General features: G+C 36.0%; 1 protein-coding gene across 7 annotated transcripts in view; it reads left to right on the top strand.

Moving 5' to 3' along the window:
• LOC125232359 (synapse-associated protein of 47 kDa) overlaps positions 1–18,147 on the top strand; it is a 171,229-nt gene that overhangs the window by 8,964 nt on the left and 144,118 nt on the right. For 5 of the 7 annotated variants that reach the window (XM_048138010.1, XM_048138030.1, XM_048138003.1 and 2 more), the window contains exons 3-5: positions 2,100–2,179; positions 3,925–3,984; positions 9,084–9,205. In XM_048138010.1, coding sequence (XP_047993967.1) covers positions 2,100–2,179; positions 3,925–3,984; positions 9,084–9,205 — 262 coding nt within the window. The remainder of the gene's footprint in view (positions 1–2,099; positions 2,180–3,924; positions 3,985–9,083; positions 9,206–18,147) is intronic. The other 2 variants (XM_048138021.1, XM_048138015.1) reach the window with 1 other exon arrangement.

Genomic DNA, 18,147 nt, shown 5'->3' with positions numbered 1-18,147 from the left:
AAATCCTTTATCGTGTGTTGCCTGTTTTGCATTAATGTGTCAAGAACCTTAACTTATTATAGTAATTGGCAGAAGACATATTTAAATTACAATAATGTGTTATGAGGGTTGACTCAACGATTTTTTTACACTTGACTCATTCTTGCAAAACGCAAAAAATGACATAGTTACCCACTATGAGACTTGAATGATTATTGCAAAATGATATTTTATTCGTTGTTTTATGCTACGACCCGTGTTATAAAACATAAGTCATTATTGTTAAATTATATTCGGGTCATAAATTGTTCGTTTTTGGTGTAAACTGTGGGTGAATCAACTTTTTCTTGTTTGTTATTGCCATGGTTACGGTCCCCTGGGTCACCCTGGTTTTATGCAAAATTATGGTACTTAAACTATGCAAACCTGCAATCCTGCATGTAGAGTAGTGGCAAATTAAATAAAGGGGTTGGTGGCACCAGAAAACTGCATGTTTGCATAGTTTAAATAGCATTATTTTGCATATAATCAGGGTGACCCAGGGGACCGTAACCATAGCAATAACAAACAAGAAAAAGTTGATTCACTCAAGTACCATGACACTATATTGTAAAATTCATATTAATTTATGTTTCAATAAGTTATGACTTAGTCCATTAGTATATTTTTGCACATGAATGGTAAATTCAGTACGAAATTGAACATTTTAAGTCATGAATATACATATTCGTTATTATAATTTGCAAACATTTTTTACAAGTACGTGTTTATATAAAAATCTAATATAAGCTACTATTTTTTTATAATTACTAATTACATTAAGACGTGTTAATGTATGCATAAAAATATTGTTTGATTTTTGAATACTTACTGAATGGTAGTTTATTATTTTGTTAAAGATATTTTATGTTTTGTTCTTGTACAAGTCATGAGTTATTCATAATTTAAATGACTTAGTCTATTTCTTAGCGTAAAAAAATATTTTGTTGTATATTTTAGATAAGTAGTTTATTTTTTTAAAGATGATTATTTGGTTTTTGTAACGATTTTTTGTTGAAAAAGCACAGATAATTTAAATATGTGTCTAGAAATGATCATTACTCTAATAGTTAATTTACAGTATTTTATTCAACCGGCGTTTAAAGGAGGTCAAGAAATATGAGTGGCGTACTTTCCACGAGTATTTTGGAGTCAGTTAAATACCATTGCATACAATACTTTTACAACGACCATGCACTTAGTTTTTAATAGTTTTTTTTTAATAATTCTCGCGAAATTCACACTGTTTCCTGTATTGCAAAGGTTTGCACTGTCAGCTCAGCTGCCCAAAGCCTTCCCGCGCACGCACGCAGTATCGTTAATGCAATGCGTTGCCATGATTACAGAACCAAACAATGCGTTTCCAGTTTTTTCGATACGCACAATCCTGTAAATGACGAATAACAGTTCGGGAGTAGAAGAATCATTAAAAGGTTTGATTAATAAATAATGTATTGATTCCTACATACCTAATAACATAAGTGACCATGACTGATATGTTACTTAACACTTATAAAGTTAAAAATATGCATAGGTAGAGTATTTTACAACAACAATTTATGTGCTTTAACATGTTTATTTAAGACTCATAGATATTATTAAACAATTAGCAAAAGTGGGTTAAGTATCATAACACAGTCTTGAAAAAGTTTGACGTCGTCGAACAATTCGCAATAAAAGAAAAGGGCATTATTTCGTCAAATTGAAGTTTGTTTTGAAATTAAGCTACAATAATCACTGCTACTGAACGTATTATAGCTGAAAAACACAACAATCTATATAAAAACAATTTTTTTTAAGAGAAACACAAAAAAATGAGAAAAAATCTTTAGATGCCATTTTCTCAAAATGGTTGGCGTGTGGGTTGACACATTGTTGCTTATCAGCATCCAATTGTGAAATGATGAAATCGTTTTAACTTTGATATTCGAGCCTCTGGCTTTATAGACCGCCCTTATAAAAACCTATTCACCAAAGACAAACTGACGCACGATCCTCTCTCGCCTGTCCCATGTACCTACATTTGGAACTGTTCGCCTACTTGCGCGGAGTAAGGCGAGTTGTAACGCATTTGCTTGCAGCGCTACCGGGGGCGCCGACAGCAGACCTGCCTCCACCGGAGGTACCCCTACTGAGGAGCAGCCTCAGGGCGTTGGGAACGGTATGTATATAGTATTCAGTAGTTACAGTGTTCAGGTTCCCAAGCGTCTAAGGAAATTTTAATTATTAAATTCTCATTCATGCACGAAACTCGGGGACGAGCGGTGAATGGATTATAATTAAAACAGATACAGGGCCATTCCACGAGAATATCGGTTACGAGTATTACGACATGCAATTCTTCTAATACTTCTGAAGACGCTGTTAGGGTCCTACTGGGACTTATAAATAATAACGCGGACTGTATCAAAATAGGCTGGTTTATTCCGCCTTAATTACAACAGCTTAAAATCCCGGCCAAACAGTTATAAAATTAAATTCGGTATGCGTCCGTTGCCGGTAAGGTAGGTAGAGGTGAGTGTGTGTGCCGCGCGCTGCTCGCGGGCCTGCCGCGATGACGTCGCGATCGCCCGCTGCCCGCGCGTCTCCTCCCGTGCGTATGTCGAGTACTCAACAACGCTAAAAAAACGAAGTTGTGTCTGACAACCTTTCATGTCTTAGTTAACAAATTGGCAGTATTTTCTCGAGCTTTACAGATTTGATTGAATAGCTGTCATATGAGGCAAAAGCACAGTAAAGAGTACTATCGTACAGTATGGCCATTGGCCACTCCCGCTCCCCGCTGAAAGTGCCACCCACTCCCTCTTGGTTACCTCACAGTTACTGCCATGTCAAAAACGCGAACTATTGACGTCATATCTCACTCATACAAGCTTGGTCCGCGTTCACCTACACGAGCTTAGAACGTGTGCTAGGAACGCGCCTCTTTCATATAATAATATTTGATCGCCAGTGTCCGAGATGTGGCAAAAAAAGTATGCCGTAAGCGACATTCTCTTGGAATGCCCCTACAGACGGACGCGGATTACAACCTACAGTCTGGCTAAAAAGAGTAAAAATTAAAAAGTTTGCAACATCCGTAATGTCCCTTTCTAATCATTGATGTGTGAGAAAATGAGACGGTACTACGATGTTGCACTTTATAATTTCGACTCATTTTAGCAAAACTGTATGTAACTACAGTTCCCATAGAAGTTACAGTTTTGGTTCGGATTACTTAGTTTAAATATAGATTCCTATTATCTATGTTGGCACTGATAACTAGGGACTAACACAATTTAGGAACGCTTGTAAATCATTTAGAATAGAACAATCAGCTCTACCGTCTGGCAAAGTATATTAAGTTAAGGTGCTAAGCTTAAGCTTGAAACAATGATTTACTTGCTGTAACTTGCATTGTGTCCATATAGACAATAAAACTGTGTGTCACATCTAACCGTTTTATTCCCAACCAAGTAGAACCCTGAACTCTTGAGGAAATCATAGTGCACCTTTTTAAGTTCTTTTTGATTGCTTCTTTCCATGGTGGAAGGTCCGCCAGATTTAGCTTAATTTTGTATTAATCAATGTCAGTGGCTATCCCATACATTTTCCCTTTGCCGGGCTGGGAAAAGTTACTTGACATTTGGCGCCCAACGTGGGGCTGTGTCCTTTTGGGAGAGAATGAGAATTTAATAATTAAATCATAAATCTATAGAATCCTATACCTCTCACTTAGTTTAGAATAAAAATCCAAGTACGAGCTATATGTTGTCGCTTTTAATTACTTTTTTATACCTCTGAAACAAATCACCCTTTTTTATTAGAATTTTAGATTTATTTTTATACTTTATGCCGTCCGTTTTAATATTCCGTATTCTGCTATTTATTTTGTTTTATCCCCGTTTTGTTTCTTCCCCTTTCCAGAAAGCTCCGGCAAAAAATTATTATCAATTGACGCCATCGAAGTACCTGATATGCAAGAGCGTTAGTATTATGATTTGGCTTATTTTTTTACTAACCCGTTTGTTATTTATACATACTAACAGGTGAGAATTAATCGCGTAACACTTAAGACAGGATACCTTTGACAAAATGACGCAAGTGAAGCAACGTAAAGTTTGAAACATCCGGCCAAATATACACGTAAGGGTTATGCGATTAAAGTCCTGTGCGATTTTAAGACATGACATTTATTCCGTATATTATATGTACAGTCAACCAATTGGAACCCTAGGCCACTCTACAACCGTGTCAAAATGACAAGCAGTAAGAGATTTCTTACAATCTGATTTATAACGTCACTATGACATAGTTCTATAGTGGCCTAGGGTTCCAATTGGTTGACTGTACGGTCCCGTGTGCGTAGCCGAACGCACAAACGCTGACGATAATATCTCTTTCGTAGCTATCTATCTCTATCGCTCTTGCGTATTTTCGCTACAGAGCTAGACTGCATTTCTGTCGGCGTCTGGCGTCGCAGAAATTTCTGCGACGCCAGACGCCGACGCTGGCTCTGTCGCGCCAATACGCAAGAGCGATAGAGATAGATATCTACGAGCGTTTCGTTTCGTGCGCGTTTCGTGAGCGTTTGTGCCATTCGGCTACGTACCCAGGACTTTAATTGTTGATCCACTTCTAGCCCATTTTAAACTGGACACGTCATAGCTTAACTATGACATGACAATATGATTGTGGGATCTAAATGGCTCAGCAATTAGTCCGTGATACGTACTTCTGTACGTAGAGATGGGCGGCGGGAAAATACCCGGGGTAGATATCGGGTATTTACCGGGTATTTACCCAATCTACCCGATATTTACCTTTTCTACCCTAATGGGTGGGTATAAATAAATATTGTTATAAAATGGGTCATAAATTGAATTTAATCGTGAAAAAATGTTTTCTTGGTATTGTATAATATATTTATATTTTATTAATATAGTTCTATAAACATATATCGAAGTATTTGTATTGAATAAGGAATTTGTTAAATATCATTGACATGCTTGTGTGTTTGTTACCTCCTCCTCCTAAACGGCTGAACCGATGGGGATGAAATTTTGTGTGCTTATTATATTTCCTCTCAAGTAACAATTTCTGGTCCTATTATAGTGGTCGAGGACATCAAATTAAATCACACTAAATGGTCCTATAAATAGTCTATATTAGAATAGAATAGAATAGAAAACGTTTATTTGGTGAAAATATACAAGTAAAACAACAATAGCCTTAATCTATATACATCTTAAACTAAAGTCACCAAAAAGGATATTGGTACTGTAGAGCCGATTTGGCGCAATTATGCAGCCATTTAGTGATATAATAGGCCTATAGCAGTATCATCCGTGACGTTTAAGGTTTATAATGGTGATGTAATGATGACTATAATAGTCACACAATAATTGTACAATAACTGTGCTAATTTGTTGACATAGAGGACACAGTAACGCTATTATAGTATCAATTTATGCTATAGTAGCATTTGTGATTCCGTTATACAGGTTATTTTGTTCTATAATAGCAGTTGCTGTCCCTTTTAATGCGAAATTTCTAAAATAATTTAATGTGTGTAATATTTAACAAAAACCGGCCAAGAGCGTGTCGGGCCACGCTCAGTGTAGGCTTCCGTAGTTTTCCGTATTTTTCTCAAAAACCACTGAACCTGTCGAGTTCAAAACAATTTTTCTAGAAAGTATTTATAAAGTTCTACTTTTGTGATTTTTTTTTTATATTTTTTAAACATATGGTTCAAAAGTTAGAGGGGGGGGGGACGCACTTTTTTTCCTTTAGGAGCGATTATTTCCGAAAATATTAATATTATCAAAAAACGATCTTAGCAAATCCTTATTAATTTTTTAATACCTATCCAACAATATATCACACGTTGGGGTTGGAATGAAAAAAAATATCAGCCCCCACTTTACATGTAGGGGGGGTACCCTAATAAAACATTTTTTTCCATTTTTTATTTTTGCACTTTGTTGGCGTGATTGATATACATATTGGTACCAAATTTCGGCTTCCTAGTGCTAACGGTTACTGAGATTATCCGCGGACGGACGGACGGACGGACGGACAGACATGGCGAAACTATTTAAGGGTTCCTAGTTGACTACGGAACCCTAAAAACTGTTCTAAACGAGGAACTTAACGAAAAGTGGCGTGTGAACTTGTGAAGTTTAGTGTCAATTAACATAATTTGGATTTCGTATACTTCCATCATTACTGCAAAAAGGTATGCGATGGAAATTTTACCGTTAAAAGAATATTAGTTTAATGGAGTATTTTAAATGCGCCCTCGATTTATACATGTTTTGAATAAAATAAATAAATATAATTTAATACAATAAAATTATTGGCACCATAGTTTCTACTATGGATCCAAGAAGTAAAACATACGCTTTTATAGTTCGACTATATCACTTATCATATGCATTCACTGCCATAAGCCCGCCATCGTGGATTCAATTAGGGTTGCATGAGAATTTAACTATGATCCAGTTTAACTTATAAGTTCTTTCTATAGAAAACAATACTTGTTTTCAATGTTTTACTATAGAAAGATCTTTTAAACAGTATTAATAAATGTTGTTTTCTTTTTAGTATGACAAATCTAAACTACAATTGGTCGCTATGTGCATTTTTAAAGTTAATTTCTAGAAAAGCACTGTACGGAACCAGATACCGCATTTTTGGCCTGTTTTCATAATTACGATGTATAAACACCATAAAGCAGCCTTTTAAGGTCAAAATTGTCATTTAAAAGTAATCGTTTTCTACTCTTATATATCTGATTTGGTTTATAAAACATATAGTAAACTCAGCTATAACGCTATTGTGTTTTAAAAGAGATACCGAAACCATTATTCAACAGGTCTGTGATATTTAAAGAGTCATTGTGGCGTATACGGCGACGAGATATAAAAGGCATTAGAAAACGACTATAACCTTTTCAAAGCTATATAAACGTATCCTGAAAACTTCATTATACTGCAAAATAGCTCTATAATGGTATTCATATCACTACTATACAGTGTTAAATACTATAGCAGTGTTTTCCAAAGTCACTATATCCCAAAATAGTGGTATAGTTAGGTTTTAAATCTGTTAAAACACAACTACTAAAAATACTATAAGCGGCTTGTTGGTAACCTTAATAGCGCAAATTGATAGCATAACAGTGATTCCTAACACTATTATACAATAATATTGTTCTTATTTGATCCTGTTATAGACCAGGCCTATAGCGACTCTATAAAATGGTGATATAAACGTTTACATCACTTCCTAATAACACATTTTAGCTGTATAACACAACAACTATAGCGGCTTGTCGGGAACCTTAATAGCGCAAATTGATTGCATAACAGTGATTTCTAACACCATTATACAGTAATATTGTTCTATAATAGTCATATTTGATCCTGTTATAGACCAGGCCTATAGCGGCTCTATAAAATGGTGATATAAACGTTTACATCACTTCCTATTAACACCTTTTAGCTGTATAACGCAACAACTATAGCGGCTTGTCGGGAACCTTAATAGCGCAAATTGATTTCATAGCAGTGATTCCTAACACTATTATACAATAATATAGACCTATAGTAGTCATATTTGATCCTGTTATAGACCAGGCCTATAGCGGCTCTATAAAATGGTGATATAAACGTTTACATCACTTCCTAATAACACCTTTTAGCGGTACAAGCTTATAGAGCTAAAAGGTGTTACTGGAGGCTTTTATACGACAGGCGGTCACGCCAAAACCTTTATACGACATCTATAGTAGCTTTTAGCGTCGAAAACCAAAATTATAGCACTAAAATGTTACTTGCTGTTTGTTTGGTAAAGCCTACTATCTAGCCGAAGTCCAGTATCTAGCCGAAGTCACATAGAAGGCATTATTACAGTCCGAATTCAAAGCAAGTGTTAATTAAAATCACACATGGACGTGGCGCTTGTTTAGCTAAGTACAAACTAAAGTATAAGTATCCCATAAATAAAAAATTAAAAAAGTAACTGACCGGTCAAGTGACTTATTGCACCCTTTCAATACGGATGCACCTACCTGGCGTTTTGCAAAGCTGTGACCTCATTGGCTAATGAATTTGAATTTGTCTGTCCACCGTGTTTAAGTTAAGTAAGTTATTTGATTACTTAGTGGGCCTAAAACATCTGGGGAATACAACTTTTTAATTGAATGTGGTAAATTACACATGATATATGGAATATTTGGAATCTCTGTTAACATTTTAATATTAGTTAGTCAAATATATATATTTATTTTAGTAGAAAAATATATTTCAGTCATGTAAATTAAGAATAATCTTTAATTTCATAGATTATTTTTTATACCCGCTCATTTGGGTAGATACGGGTAAATACCGGGTAGATTGGGTAGATATGGGTATTTTCCCGGTATTTACCCGTCAGCGCCCATCTCTATCTGTACGTAATACTTTTTTTTTAACTAAGAACACAGATTTTGTTCGTGCCTGTTTTTTTGTACATACATACATACATACAACATACATACAATCACGCCTGTGTCCCATAAAGGGGTAGGCAGAACACATAAAACTACTAAAGCTTCAGTGCCACTCTTGGCAAATAAGGGGTTGAAAGAAAACGAAACTGTGACTGTTTTTTTGTATGTCATAATATCCTTGTTTTCATTACGTTAATTAAAAAATAGTAACTATTTATGATGGCGTAATATCGACGACGACGGAAGGTGAGACAGACGGTCCTTAGGGAACTTCCTGGGCTGAGGTCAAGGATGAAGGGAGGAACGAAGGTCACAGATGACTAATATCTTTACCTTTTATCCGTAAAACCCTCAGGCGTTTCGTGACAAAATGTGTCTTTTGCCCCTTTATTTTTGACGGCCGTAGTGATATGCCTTTAGCGGGGCGTGCAGCGTGGCGCTAATATTCTAAATATTAGAACAGCATATAGGTACTATCAGCTGCAAAAGTGCATGGAGAAATTATGAATGAATTCATTGGTTGGTGTTTTTTCACTAACACTATACAGTTAACTAAATCTGGCTCTGGTCCTAATAGTCATGTGTTCCACAGTGACGACGAAGGCAGTAGCCGGGGCCAAGTCCCTCGGCAACTTCCTGTATTCCGCCGTGAACAAGGCGGGCGCCAAGGTCAGCGAGGCCAGCGCCAAGATCAAGAAGACCGTCGAGGAAAACGTGAGTACATATAATATATTTTTTATCAAGCAAAACCGTCTGCTAACGAATCTCCATATTTTTATATTAAAGGAAAAAATTGAAAAATGTACGCTTCCGGCGGTATTTGAACCCGCATCCTGTGCAATGCGTGCATAGTTTTGAACTAGTTGAGCTACGGAACGGAAGACACGCCGGACCTAGCAAATATTCCCATGCCTTTCCTTATGTATACGCGCCTCGGGGTGGCGTATAGCGGCATCTACCATATAGATACTCGTATATACAATATACATATATGCCAAGTAGCTTGGCAATATTGTTTTACTGTACTTGGCCGTAATAAGGCGGTCGCGAAGGTTAGCGCCAAGATTAAGACCGCTAAAGAAAACGTGCTTAGGTTTTTACAATATTAGTTTCTTAAAGCCGAGTATACCACAGTGATCGCGCCAAATCGCTTGGCAAGTTTCTGTATTTGGCCGTGAACATGACGCCAAGGTCACGACGCCAGCATCAAGATCAACACCGTCAAGGAAAACGTGAGTAAACAGATAAGTTAAAACCATGTTGATCCATATTGACGGGGCCAAGTCCCTTGGCGACTTTTGTATCCGTGAAGTAGGCGCCAAGGGTTGGGTTCGTTAAGGAAAACGCGAGTACAGTCAAATGCAAAAATATGTATCGAAAAAATAGTGTCATAAATATGCTTATTACACCGGACTAAAATGCCATGGGACATATTTTTGAGTAAGTAAGATGTATACACCCATATTTTTACACTTGACTGTACATACAGTAGTTTCTTTACATTTTCTCTTTTAAAAATACATTTTAAAAGAGAAAACTTTATATCCCACAATAGTGTAAGTAAAGGGTTTAATAAAGCTTGTGGTAAAATCCTGCATTATTTGAACAATCCCACAATGTATGTATAAAACGTGCGACACGCGTCATTCAGTGGATCAGTAGATTTTCTCATGAATCTTATATTATTTACCGTTTACCAGTTTTATTGCGCGTGTTTTCAGTAAACTATGATTAATGCAGACGGCACGTGCATTGTAACTGATTTAGCTGCACAATGTATAGGCGGCCGTTTCTCCCCTTCTCGTCAGAAGGGAAAGCAACTGCGAGTCCCACACAGCGTGCGCAACTGCATTCCCACTCCGTGAAAAAAAAAAAAGGCCTACGTCATTAGGTTAGACTATAAACAAATGAAGTATTTTAAGAACCCTTTGAAGTACGGGGCGGGCAGCTGGAAAAGTTTTAAGGCAAAGTTTATCTTCTTTAATCACTTGTGTGAAAAAATAACGATAAAAACTCTTAATGACCTATAAAGGTAAAAAGAAAGGGCCAAATATTTCTTCCCAATAATTTCCATTTCTAAACCTCTGTTTAATAATTAGAGGTGCTTATAAAAGAATCCCCGTTTACAAAACAAATATTGGAAAGGCCAAAATAAGCTTCAAAAACCTTCAAAGTTGACTAGCATTGAGCCAACCTTTAATACTCTGGCCCCCTTTAACCGTATGGGTTTGGAAAAACAGCTTTAAATTTCCGAAGATGAAACGTGACTAGAATAATCCATTAATAACCTTACCACAAAATTAAAATTTTGAAAAATCCCCCGACCGCGACATAGTGGACCGATTTTCATGAAACATGGCTAAGAACACTCCCGCCTAACTCAGCTTTCAGACAAAAAAAACTAAATCTAAATCGGTTCATCCGTTCGGGAGCTACGATGCCACAGACAGACACACACACACACACACAGACAGACAGACAAACAAACACGTCAAACTTATAACAGCCCGTCGTTTTTGCGTCGGGGGCTAAAAATATACTTGAAGGCAGGCACTCATTCAAACTTTTTCGTAAACATGTTTGTTTCAAAAAACTTGAAATGTAAAGGAATCTTACAGAAGCTACTAAATATAAGTTAGGCACTAGCTATTGCCCGCGGCTTCGCTCGCGTTAAATCCGGTAAAATTGCGGAACGCTCCATACAAACTTCCAACCCCCATTTTAGGGAAGTGGGAGTTTAAAGAGAGAGAAAAAGTAGCCTATGTCACTCTCCAATCTCCATCTCTTCAACTATTTCTACTTAAAAATCACATCAATTCGTCACTCCCTTTTGCCGTAAAGGCGGACAAACAAACAGACACACACGCTTTCCCATATAAATAATATTAGTATAGATATTTTAACATAACCTAACCACAAAACTAAAATTTTGAAAAAACCCCCGACTGCGACATAGTAGACCGATTTTCATGAAACATGGCTAAGAACACTCCCGACTAACTCAGCTTTCAGACAAAAAAAAAACTAAATCTAAATCGGTTCATCCGTTCGGGAGCTACGATGCCACAGACAGACACACACACAGACAGACAAAGAGACAGACAGACAGACAGACGGACAGACAGACAGACAGACAGACACGTCAAACTTATAACACCCCGTCGTTTTTGCGTCGGGGGTTAACAAAAAGCCCAAACAAATTTCGGCTTCAGAAAGCGACCAAAGTAATTTCTAACTGAAGCCATACTTCCGAGATGGCTTTTAAGAGTTGTAACTTCTGAATTTCGCTGCTTTGTTAAAACAATAACTTGAAACTAAAAGAGCGTATACGCCATTATACTCTTTGTTCTTATTACCTTTTTGGGTCCAAGTACATTCTGTCGAGTAACGAGCTAATAGAAGTAAGGGGAGGTGGTGAATTTTCATTAATTGCAAGTCCTAAGTGGAGTAACTTTCTTAGGAGAAAAGTAAATCGGACGGAGTGCTTCTATTTCTTCATAGAATATTAGATTTGACAACCGGTGTTAACGATGCGCTCACTACAATTACCTATACATACATATCTATGTAACTAGTTAAGTTTTTATCTTTAAGGAACCGCAGTCATGTTAATTTAGATTCTAATTTCTAATACTTAAGGTCCAATTTTGTATGCTTACTAAGTAATGTTCAACTTGTTACTATGCGCCGACGGCAGTCCGCTGCTAGACACCATAATACTTGTCTCTCAGCTTTGTATTTCAAAATCGGAATAAAGTTAATTCGTGAGTTCATCCATGCTTTTCATTCCTCGTGCCAGTGCCTACCAGTTACAACCGGTCTGGCCTAGTCGGTAGTGACCCAACCAGCCTGCTAAGCCGTTGGTTCCGGGTTCGAATCCCGGTATGGGCATTTATTTGTGTGATGTGATGAACACAAATATTTGTTGCTGAGTCATGGATGTTTTCTATGTATTACTAGCTTTTGCCCGCGGCGTCGCTCGTGTTAAATTCGAAAATTGCGGAATTTTCCATACAAATTTCCTCCCCCCATTTTAGGGAAGTAGGTAGAAGGAGACAAAAAGTAGCCTATGTCATTCTCTATCCGTTCAACTATCCACAAAAAATCACGTTCATTCGTCGCTCCGTTTTGCCGTGAAGGACAGACAAACAGACACACACTTTCCCATTTAAAATATTAGTATGGATACGTAGGTTATGTATATCGTTATCTAACACCCAATAGTACAAGCTTTGCTTTGTTTCGCCCTTAAATGCATGACCTTGACAAAGATTTATTCAAATTTGAATTTTGACATGCTGTCAATAGAGTCAAAAATGCATGATGCATATATACATCACTATGCGGTTTATGCGTGTAAGGACTATAAGGAAATATGGCGATGTATAAAAATGTCTACTTTGAAAACATAAATTTGTCTGAGTATTAGAAAGCCAATACTTCAAAACGTTTCAATATTTTTCAGTCAGAATATAAAAATGACTACTATCAAAGTATAAAAATGTCTACATTCACAGTATGTAAATGTCTTATATAAAAAATGACTAGGTATATAAATGTCTACTTCTTTACTTAAGCTGTTCATAATATAGTTACTTGTCTATAAATAAAATTAACCCTTTAAGAGGGTCCTACGTTATACCAAATACGATACATTTAGTGCATATATATAATATTGACCAAATTTTTCATTTAACAACCGTCTGAAAAACAAAAAATAAGGGACGAAAGCCAGACAATGTGGACATTTTTATATTCTGTCATAAATATACACTGACAATAATTATTATTCAAGTGGACATTAGTATACTTCGACATAATTCCATATAGTCTATTGATGCTACATGTTTATATTTCGTCTAATATACACGTGGACATTTTTATACTTTGTCAAAATTATATAGGGACGAAATTATACAAGTAGACATTTTTATACATCCCCATATTTCCTTATAGTCCTTACACGCATAAACCCACTATGCATTTAAGGGTTAGGGCTGGGTTGATATGTGTACTGTGTACAGATGTAGTGCGAAAAGATTTGCCTCCGTATTGTTACGGAAACGTACGAACGTGTCATGCTATTTCAGTCAGTCTCAGTACAAGATATAGGTACTGACATTAACTGAACTAGCATGACAAATACGAACGTTTCCGAAGCATTACATCTGTAAGGTATTTGTTTATGTTGGCTACGAAACCCTAAAAAGGACCTTATTTTTTCCCTGAAGCCATAACTTCCAAACTAGAGGTATAACGAGCGGAGATAAAAACGGGAAAATGACAAAGGCAGGAATTGCCGATTGTCGCCCCGGGGACTCACCTTGATTTGCGAGATGATTTATTATGATGGCAATGTCGCCAGAGTCTTATAGAATTTAAGTATCTACAGATTAATGTAATAATGAAATGTGTACCTAAAACATATATTTTGAACCTCGATGACTTACGATTAAAGATCGTTATCAGCGTGCTGTATTCGTGGCACAGTATGGTTGGCAAAAAAACAAATACACAAGCATTTAAAACATTATTTATACTTAACAAATTATGAAATATATACATATTCATAATTACTTATCTAATTTTTTTTTTCATTCTGCCAGATATATATTTAATAAGTCAAATGACCTCATTGAATAAATAACTGAAATTTGTTCAAATGATTTGGCTTCGTGCACTACTTTTGACTTGAACTACTTGAATAACAATTCTAGATACTTAGTCGTATTTTGATTATTTGGATTAAAATAATATACACTTCACGTAATGTATATTGTTTTGAATATATAGTTGGTCGGAAAAGGCTTTATACCACAGAGGTATAATCTTACGAAGGTAAGTATTTGGTAGTTTAGAACAAAAAGAATATTTAAATGTTTTTTTTTTTTGTCAACCGTACCCTTTGCCACGAAAAGTGCACCTTCACACCTTGATAACGATCTTTACTTACGATAGTCATATCAGCACAATGATTTTCACTGTTTGATACAGGTAAAATTCATTTTCCCGGCCTAGCGCCGGGGTTCCGCTAGGTTGAAGAAAAATAAGAAGATTATTATTATTATGAGCCTATTGTGTCCCACTGCTGGGCAAAGGCCTCCCCCCTCTTTTTCCATTCCTCTCGGTTTTGTGCAACAACTGACCAATAAGAAGATACACTGGTTTTAATCGAGGAGAAAGTAAATGACAAAAAAAACTAACAACAGACAATAATGATTCTTTAGAAGGTTCGTCTGAGTACCTGCATTCATATTTTTTAATCTTGTTTCTCAAATCTTGTAAATTTTTACCAACCAAAATAGCTAAAATTACTCCTTAACCCTTAAATGCATGACGACGAAGATTTATTCAAATTTGAATTTTGACATGCTGTCATTAAAATGAAACAAAATTAAAATTTTGAAAAAACCCCCGACCGCGACATAGTAGACCGATTTTCATGAAACATGGCTAAGAACACTCACGACTTACTCAAATACTCAGCTTTCAGACAAAAAAAAAAGAAATCTAAATCGGTTCATCCGTTCGGGAGCTACGATATCACAGACAGACACACACACACACACACACACACACACACACACACAGACACGTCAAACTTATAACGACGGGGCGTTTTTGCGTCGGGGGTTAAAAATAGATGATGCATAATATATACATCACTATGCATTTAAGGGTTAACGTTCCCATTTCCCCTTACTTTCCCCCTAACGCCATGTACCACTTAACCCATCGTTTAATATAACGATACAGCCCCCCATACTATTACCTACACAATCCCAACGTAAACCTTACTGCAAGGAGACACGGTCACAATTAGTTCAGTGCTGTTAACCCGGAAACCAGAACAAACATCAATTTAACCTCTAAATGAGCACTTACGCCCGAGATGCCTGTTCGAACATTGAAAATCTTGGCTGCGTAGTTACGAGGGGTAAGGGGTAACTCCGCTCCTATGTAGTGAAAGGTATGGTATATCTCTACCACTTTTTCGTATTACATAGTAGGTACAGTCATCTAATTAGAATATTAACACCGTGCTTTATCCATACTAATATTATAAATGGGAAAGTGTGTGTGTCTGTTTGTTTGTCCGTCTTTCACGGCAAAACGGAGCGACGAATTGACGTGATTTTTTAAGTGGAGATAGTTGAAGGGATGGAGAGTGACATAGGCTTTTTTTCTTTTTAACGCGAGCGAAGCCGCGGGAAAATGCTAGTTTACTATACAAGTCAGTTTGGCTTTTATTGTGAAAGGGTTCTACAGTGGCCTAGAATTCAGATTGGTTGACTGTACATAGACACTACGGAGTTTAAGCTACTGGTATCTTCCCTATGCACTGATCTGTTGCTAACATCGTGTCTGTTCATAAAAAACCGGCCAAGTGCGAGTCGGACTCGCGCACCGAGGGTTCCGTACAAACCTAAGGTTTTCGGAATTTTTCCTTTATGTGTGCTATAAAACGTTGCTTCATGCCAAATTTCAAGATTCTAGGTCGACTGGAAGTACCCTTTAGGTTTTGATTCCCTTGCGAGTACTTGCGAGTTTCAAAATATGCAGCTTAAATTGCTGTTTCTTTTGATTGCGTTGACATAGAAGTTTGATTTTGTTACAGCTTAAAGGTATTATAGACCTGAGTATTTGGTATGAATTTCAATTTAATACCTCTACGCGTTTATGAGGAAATGGGTAGTAAGGTTAAAATTATTAAAAAAAAATATATTATGTGATGTAACTAAAAATTTATGGTTTTCGTAATTTTTCCTTTATCTATGCTATAAGACGTTGCTTCGTACCAAATTTCAAGATTCTGAGTTCACGGGAAGCACCCTGTAGGTTTTGATTCCCTTGCAAGTGTCGAAAATTTGCGGCATAAACGGCTGTATCTTTTGATTGCGTTGGCTTAGAAGTTTGATTTTTTCACAGCTTCAAGGGACAGTAGACCTGAGTAATTGATATAAATTTCAGCTTCATACCTCCACGCGTTCCTGAGAAAAAGGGTCTTGACAGACGGACGGACGGACGGACAGACGGACAACAAAGTGATCCTATAAGGGTTCCGTGTTTTCCTTTTGAGGTACGGAACCCTAAAAATCATGAAGTTCGCGCACTAGACACTGAACAATTTGTTTACATTTTTTTTTATTTGTTCTCCTTTGTGGTAACCCAACTAACAAAAATTAGTCTTATAGTGGCTTATAATGCCAAAAATAGTACTCTTATAATAACCTTGTAAACCCTTTACAAGAGGGCATTTGGGCACACCTTATATGGCCAAAAACCTTATATCCCCCTTGTAGTTGCTATATTATTAGCTTTCTTATCTTGTACATGCTTTATTATGGCATGCAATAAGAAAGTTAACCTTATAATGGCAAGAAAAGTGCTTTTAAAAGGCTAATGTACTAATAAGAATCATATTTAAAGCTTTAATAAAGGCAATTATACTTGTAAGAATCATATTCAAAGCTTTAATAAGGGCAATACCTCTTGTACACGTTTTGTGATCATCAGATATAAGGGAGTAAAACTCATAACGGCGAAACAGGATGCTGTTTTAAAAGTTTATTGTGCTTTTCGTAGTGATTTATGTGTACATCATCATCAAGTCATCCATTTTGCAAGTTAGTAAACGGTAAGTTAACTTTTACATATTACAATTATTTGCTTATTTATTATGAAAACTGTGTGGGAATCCAATTTCATGGTGAAATGTGATATAAAATGTGTTGTATTATTAATGCGCCCTTGTATTTCAACGGTTTTGTACTAAAAATGCGGTTAATTAATTTTGACATGTCTTGAGCACGGCTGTTATAAGAGTAAAAGCAGTAAGCACATCATTTACAAATACTCTATAAGAGTAAAAACTTTATAATAGCCACCGGTGTTACTTAAGATTCGCCATTTTATATATCTTTAGGGTTCCTTCTCACAATTAGTGAAATCCCGAACCTTACCATCTAGTTAAATATTTGTAACGGATACCAGTTAAAAATTCATAACGTTATCGTTAGAGAGCAGATTTCAGGTAGCGATTTAAATATTAATATTATGAATATGACAGATACAATATTTATTATTTTTTCTACACACGAAAAAATGTATGGGAACATAAAAGTAAAACCCTTTTTGGATGCTTTTGTGAATATTGGGCAAAAATTATAATGATAATAAAAAAAAATAAAAAAATATTTATTTATACTTATTTCTTTAATATTTCTTCTGTGCATTGCACAGTAAAAACTTCTATTATGGCTCAAAGAATATAAAATGAAAATAATTCCCTTCTTATATATATTTAAATCGAAAGTCCATTATTTAGAATAAAATACTTTTTTTTTAAATGTAGTTTGTTGAAAAAATAACATTAATTTAATCTAATTATTCAGTGAAGTTTGTGGTGTGCGATGTAGGTAATAATAATAGATTATAAACCACATGACATGTATTTAAAAAATTGCACTAGTCATATCCATATTAATATTTAAATCGCTACCTGAAATCCGCTGTCTAGTTATCATGTACTTGGCGCAAACCTTTGAAATTGCATTTTTGTTCGAAAGACCGTTCTTTTTAAACCGGTATTTTGGGGAACGCTTTGATAAAGGTTTGGTTCGATTAACCGGAATAGAACAAAATAAAACCGTGTA

Source organism: Leguminivora glycinivorella, chromosome 1 (assembly GCF_023078275.1).
Source record: "Leguminivora glycinivorella isolate SPB_JAAS2020 chromosome 1, LegGlyc_1.1, whole genome shotgun sequence".
In the NCBI taxonomy this organism is placed as follows: Eukaryota; Metazoa; Arthropoda; class Insecta; order Lepidoptera; family Tortricidae; genus Leguminivora; species Leguminivora glycinivorella.
The sequence above is the reverse complement of the archived record's forward strand: the minus strand, read 5'-3'. Positions and strand labels throughout refer to the sequence as shown.